Source organism: Pseudonaja textilis, chromosome 1 (genome assembly GCF_049901715.1).
Source record: "Pseudonaja textilis isolate UNSWEBS1 chromosome 1, rPseTex1.2, whole genome shotgun sequence".
Taxonomy (NCBI): Eukaryota; Metazoa; Chordata; class Lepidosauria; order Squamata; family Elapidae; genus Pseudonaja; species Pseudonaja textilis.
Window position 1 is genome coordinate 58,214,255 of NC_141990.1, and position 6,000 is coordinate 58,220,254.

General features: G+C 38.2%; 1 protein-coding gene across 1 annotated transcript in view; it reads right to left on the bottom strand.

Moving 5' to 3' along the window:
- The window catches only part of GLP1R (glucagon like peptide 1 receptor), a 74,601-nt gene extending 69,820 nt beyond the window's left edge, over positions 1 to 4,781 (bottom strand). The window contains exons 1-2 of the mRNA XM_087932062.1: positions 4,710 to 4,781; positions 3,519 to 3,584 (exon numbers count right to left, since the gene is read on the bottom strand). Of these exons, the coding sequence (XP_087788188.1) occupies positions 3,519 to 3,584; positions 4,710 to 4,781 (138 nt within the window). The remainder of the gene's footprint in view (positions 1 to 3,518; positions 3,585 to 4,709) is intronic.
- Between the last annotated feature and the right edge of the window lie 1,219 nt (positions 4,782 to 6,000).

Genomic DNA, 6,000 nt, shown 5'->3' on the forward strand with positions numbered 1-6,000 from the left:
CCCTCCCCCGAGGTTTTGGGAACGATGAAAAGGTGAGGGTAAAACCCACGTCCTCATTGAGAGGGGGGAACAGGTTGAATGGCCCTGATGACCAGGAGGTATTGAATGGCCTGATTCATGAGGGCCTGTCTTGAAATGTCCAGAGAGACAGGACAGATCAAAAAAATTTCTGTGGGTGGCATTAGGAAGTCCAGTTGTAACCCTGACCTAATAGTGTTGAGCACCCTGGCATCCATCGTTGACTCCTCCCATTTGGAGGCAAAGAAGGCTAGGTGACATCCGATGGGTGGGGAGAACGAGGGATTACTTAGAGCAATGGAAGGAACGACCCCCTCCTCCCCCCCGAAAGGGCCATTTACCAGTAGAAGGTTGTTGCCTGCCAGATGCTTCTGCATGTTGGTCTTGGTGTTGGAGTACGGCCTCTGAGAGAAAGAGAATCGGGAGGAGGTCTCCGCTCGAAAGGCAGGAGGGCGATAAGGAGCTGGGAGATAGTCTGCTTTCTTCCCAGAGGAAGAGACAATTTTACATTTATCTCTAGTTTCAATGAGATAAGGTTCCAGAGCATCGCCAAAAAGCTTATCACCTGCGAAGGAAACTGAATCCAGCTTCCATTTTTGGCGTGACTCCGCCTGCCAATTTTGGAGCCATAAAAGTCTTCTTGCTGCTACTGAAGATGCCATGGCCCTAGATGCAAATTTGGCAAAATTGAGAGTGGCATCCACAGTGAATTCCACCACTGCGATAATCTTGTTAAGGTCTTGGTGAGACCAAAGGTCAGAAGCAGGCAATCTATTCTAGAGTTGGTGCAGCCACCGTATTGATGCCCTGGTGAAGAAGGATGCTGCTGTTGAAGCCCGAACAGCCCAAGCAGCGGCCTGGTGACTGCGCTTGAGGGTCTGTTCAGAACGTTTATCATCCGGTTTCAGGATATCTTCTGGCTCCGTGGGAGTGCCAGAAGATGAGAATGAGTCCAGAACTGGAACTCCTGAAGCCAAAGTATCTTTGCCTCATCTATTCTAGGAGAAATAGTGCTAGGGGAAAGAAGCCACTTTCACCAGCAATCTGATTTGAAAGACTGAATTGCACAAAAGTACTTCAGTTCACTAAGCATTCAGAAGTTTGAAAGTCACAAATAAAAGCTGAAGTCTCCTTGATGATTTATTGGGCATTTCCCTTAATATTTTCTTGGCAATATATTAATATAATTTGCATTGCCACCTTTTGAAATCATGCTTCAAGTCCCACTCTAGTAGTATACAAACCTATTATTTTTTGATGAACTCACTTCCAAGTACTATAACTTTGTTCAGTTTTCCAAGATCAGCAAAATTCAGCTATGTGCCGCCATCTAACGGAGCTGTAAATATCACAGCACTTACACATTTAAGGATGCTTAATTAGATTATGACATGTTAACATTGTGAGACTAACAGCAAAATAATTTGCCAAGTATTAGCTTCATGTGTGCCACATTTTGTTCTCATATGTCATGAGTATAATTTTCATGTAAGTATTTCTATAAACTAATCTCTGATCATCCTATTTTAACAGCAAAAGTTTTTGACACAGTTTAGCCAGCTATAGAACTAGACAAAATGGAAGGCAGTTTATTCAGTTAACAAAAATAGAAAGTTGCACAACTGTTCCCTACAGAAAATAAGATTTGCATCATCAAGAAATCAAGAATATCTTGATCATTACACAAATATTAGCAGCCCTTCTATTACCATTTCTATAATTTCTTATAACTTCAAACATATAACTGGTCAGACTACAAGAGACTGTATCTTTGACACAAAGACAGCAGTCTCAAAGAGGGAGAGAAGTTGCAGGCATCTTTCCATGTTTAGATTAGTTCTCAAGACCAGCCAAATATTTTGGACTGCACCATAGACTTAACTAAGTGTTCTGTATTATTATTTAAATTCTAAAGTCCACTGTATGTATTACAATGTCATAACTACTCCTAATACCTGGATTTCTAAAATGGTTTAGTGAACAAGACATTATTGCTGATGCATGCTGGTTAATTGAAAAGGTCAAAGAATATTAAAAAAAACCCTCAGTATTCAATTGCCATGATGTCTGTAGGTATGAAGATCAGAATACTGCAAACCATGGTATTCCCTGTGACATTCTATGGAAGTGAAAGTCAGACTTTGAAAGAAGAAGCATAGAAAGAATATAGATGCTTTTAAACTTTGGTGTTGGAGAAGATTCCTGAAAATACCATGGACAACCAAGAAAACAAACAAATGGGCAATTTGACAAATCAATGCAAAGTTCTAACTTAAGGCAAAAATTACAAGGCTCAAATTATCCTATTTCTGCAACATTACATGAAGACTTAGCTCTCTGGAAAAGGCTCTAATGCTAGTTAAATTGGAAAGAAAGAGAAGAGAATGACCAGCAATAAGGTAAGTGGACTCAGTTACAGTCATGGTGAGTACATCCCTGGAAGACCTGAAAGACCAGATTAGGTACAGATTGTCATGGAGAAGATCTGTCCATGTTGTTGCTGGCACATTTGTCTATGTGACTAAATGCCACAGAATCAATCAATTAATGAACAAATCATAGAGACCAGGTTGTATATATCACTTTATAGCATAATACTTGAGTCTGTAGAGATAGTCTTCGACTTACAACTATTTGTTTAGCAACCCTTCAAAGTTACAATAGCACTGAAAAAAATGACTTATGACTGATCCTCAGGCTTGTGATTACCTCAGCATTCCCCATGGTCCTATGATCAAAATTTGGGTGCTTGGCAACCATGCATTTACAACGGTTGCAGCATCCTGGGGTCACATGATCACTATTTGCAACCTTCCCAGCTGGATTCTGACAAGGAAGTCGACAGGGGAAGCTAGACTTGTTTAATAACTATGTGATTCACTTAACAACTGCAATGTTCATGCAGGGGTGGGATTCAACCGGCATTACTACTGGTTCAGTAATTACATTGTCGACCTGTTTTGCATGCACATGTGCGCTTTGCGCACATGCACGCCAGGCGCATACTGTGCGTGCATGTAATACACAATAAGCTGTGCTGCCCGAACAGCTGATAAGCGCTGTATGCGAGGTGTGCAGCATTTGAAAAATGCCTTTTTTCCTGCTTTTTCAACCTCAGCTGTGCCGCGCGAAGCAGCTGAGTTTGATAAAGCAGAAAATAAAGGTCAGTTAACAGCCCGGGTGGGCCAAACAGCAGCATATATAGAGCCGGGCAGAACCAGTAGCATCCCATCCCTGTGTTCATGTAACAATCATGGCCAAAAAGGTCATAAAATTGGGCATAACTCATCTTGCTTAGCAACAAACATTCTGATCCCAATTGTTGTTATCAGTCAAGGACTACCTGTATATTATACTAAACTGAAAACAAGTAACCTTGAGCTTTAGTACATATTGAATAGAACAATTATGCTGGAAATGTAATTTTCTAAACAAAATATGTATGAATGGTATATGAATTAGAAAAGAGACAACTACTGTAAGAATGCTGACAATCTTACCGAACTATTCGTCTCACTCTGCTCCAGCCTTTCAACTAAGTGATCCAAATGCTGATGTTCAGATACCTAAATAAGAAAAAATATATAGAAACACACAAATTAATAAGGCAGAAGAAACCTACTATGCTATATTTTCATTTTCATTTGGGTATTTTTTCTTATGATTAGTCAAACAGGAATTAGAAATATCAATAAAATAGGTACCTTACTACTAAATAAGACTTTTGGTAATTTCTTCATGGATTTAACTTTTATTTTTGACATTTTCAGCCAGAACTAATGGAACTCTTTATTTTTCATACTTAGTTTCCTTTGATACTCTATATATGTTGCAGGATTGCAAAAGAATTTTGAATGCAAGGGAATAATAAAATGACATAATTTGCCTCCCGCTTCCATTCCCTTATACTTTGGAAGAATAAAAATACGCCATAGGCAAAGATAATGAACAAATTCTAAGCTGTATCATAATGTCACTAGGCTTTCAGAAGTATAAGATCCAATACTGCAATGCCAGTTCAGTCAATGAATTTGTCAATGAACATGGTAAAACACCCATCCTTCCAATGCTATTTAACTTTCAATTAAACTAAAATTTTAAAAATCTCACTAGGCTCAGCCAAAAGAAACAGCGTATCAGCTATCATCACAGAAAAGCTACAATTTAGAATACATGATAATAATAAATGATAATTTACCAATCTTAAAAATATTCAGAATAATGTGTAAAATTAAACCGGTGGAGTTTTTTTTGGGGGGTGGGGGGTGGGGGGTGGGAGAGATGGAAGGATGGAGAAGGACCAGCTCAAAACATCAATTGTACCCTATGATACTGAAAGAAATTGCTGTCTGCTGAAAATGTATTGTATAATTCCGCGATTATAATATTTGTTTCTTAGGTTTTTCTAAACATTTTGCTTTCAATGTGCAACATTAAAGAATAATAACTTTTAACTGCAGTAACACAACCCAACACTTCCTGTAACAGTTGGTAAGACTCTCATGTTGCTGTATAACAATTTTTACCCATTCCTCCATGGCAACAATAATATTTTAGAGTTTTCTAGCATGAATTGCTCATTTCTAGTCCTGTACATTTCTATGGATTTTAGGTCTTAATTTTGGTTTGATCATTTTAAAACACTGAATTTGTTCTTCCTTATCCATTTTACTGTACACTTGTTTTTATACTTGGGATTGCTGCCTTTCTGCATGAATCCCTTGTGCCTCAGAATTTAAGCTTCCTTTAGCCAACCAGGTCATGATGTAGCAAATCATTTCCAAAAATCGCTACTTCTGATAGATTATATTAAGGTTCTTGTTGTATTATGGGTTGATTTCCACCAGACCAAATAACACTCAATGTAATCCAAAAATGTAAGTCCTTCAAGGTAGATCAGGAAATGGTGCAAGCAAGGAGAAATAAGCAGAATTATTTTGAGTTTCTTTCTCCTCCTTTTCCAGGACTGAACTATTTTCTTGCACTTTAATCCTGCATATATTCTTCAAAGTTATCTTTGAAAATTATCTCTGCAAACATTTTTTGTTTTCTGAGTCACTAATGGTCTATAGAACAATCCTTCAGAAATCATCCCATCACTTATCAATGTTCTCCTTAATAAGTATTCAAAACTGTGAAAGGGGTAGAATACTCTTTCACAAAATTCTTATTATCTTTGAGAAATGCTAGAGAATGAGTGAGTTAACTGGAGAACAGAAAATATTACCATCTTGGGAAAAGAAAGATCCAGGGGGCCATAGATTACTCAGTAAAACATAAATATATGGGAAGATTCATAAAAAGAGGAATGAAAATAATGAAGTGGTCATTACAAAGCAAATCACTAATGTGGACTTGTTAAAAACCTATCTCATTTTTAGATCAGGTCTTCAAGCAATGTTACTGAGTGGAACTCAAGTGCTGCTGCTTCCTTTACAGTCCTAAATGACTTTAGCTACAATATTTAAAAGACCTCCTTTCCCAGACAGCTTTTGACTCTCCTGTCCAGTAGACCAAAGAATTCCTGCTAAGAATCACCATCCATCACTGGGGAGTTCCAACATTTGGAACAGGTTGGCCCCTGAAGTGTGGATAACCTTCACTGACTAGTGTTTAATCAAGATGGGGCTCAAGGTTGACTCATCCTTCCATCCTTCTGAGGTCAGTAAAATGTATATATAAACACGCACATACACACACACACCACCACCACCACCCATACCACTTCACAGCCCTCTGGCCAGTTTGCAATGTAGAGCATTATTTGTATATTTCCCCCAACAATCCGGGTTTCCCCCAACAATATCTATAAGCCTAAATGCTATTGCTATTGTTATTGTCATGGTCTTCCAGAATCTGGTAAAATAGGTTGATGCTCAGAGACTGATGGTGGAATCACTGGTGCCAGTAGAGATTTTATGATATTAAAAATGTATTATTTATTATTTTTCTATTAGAGTCTGTTTGAATTGAGGTGGGAGA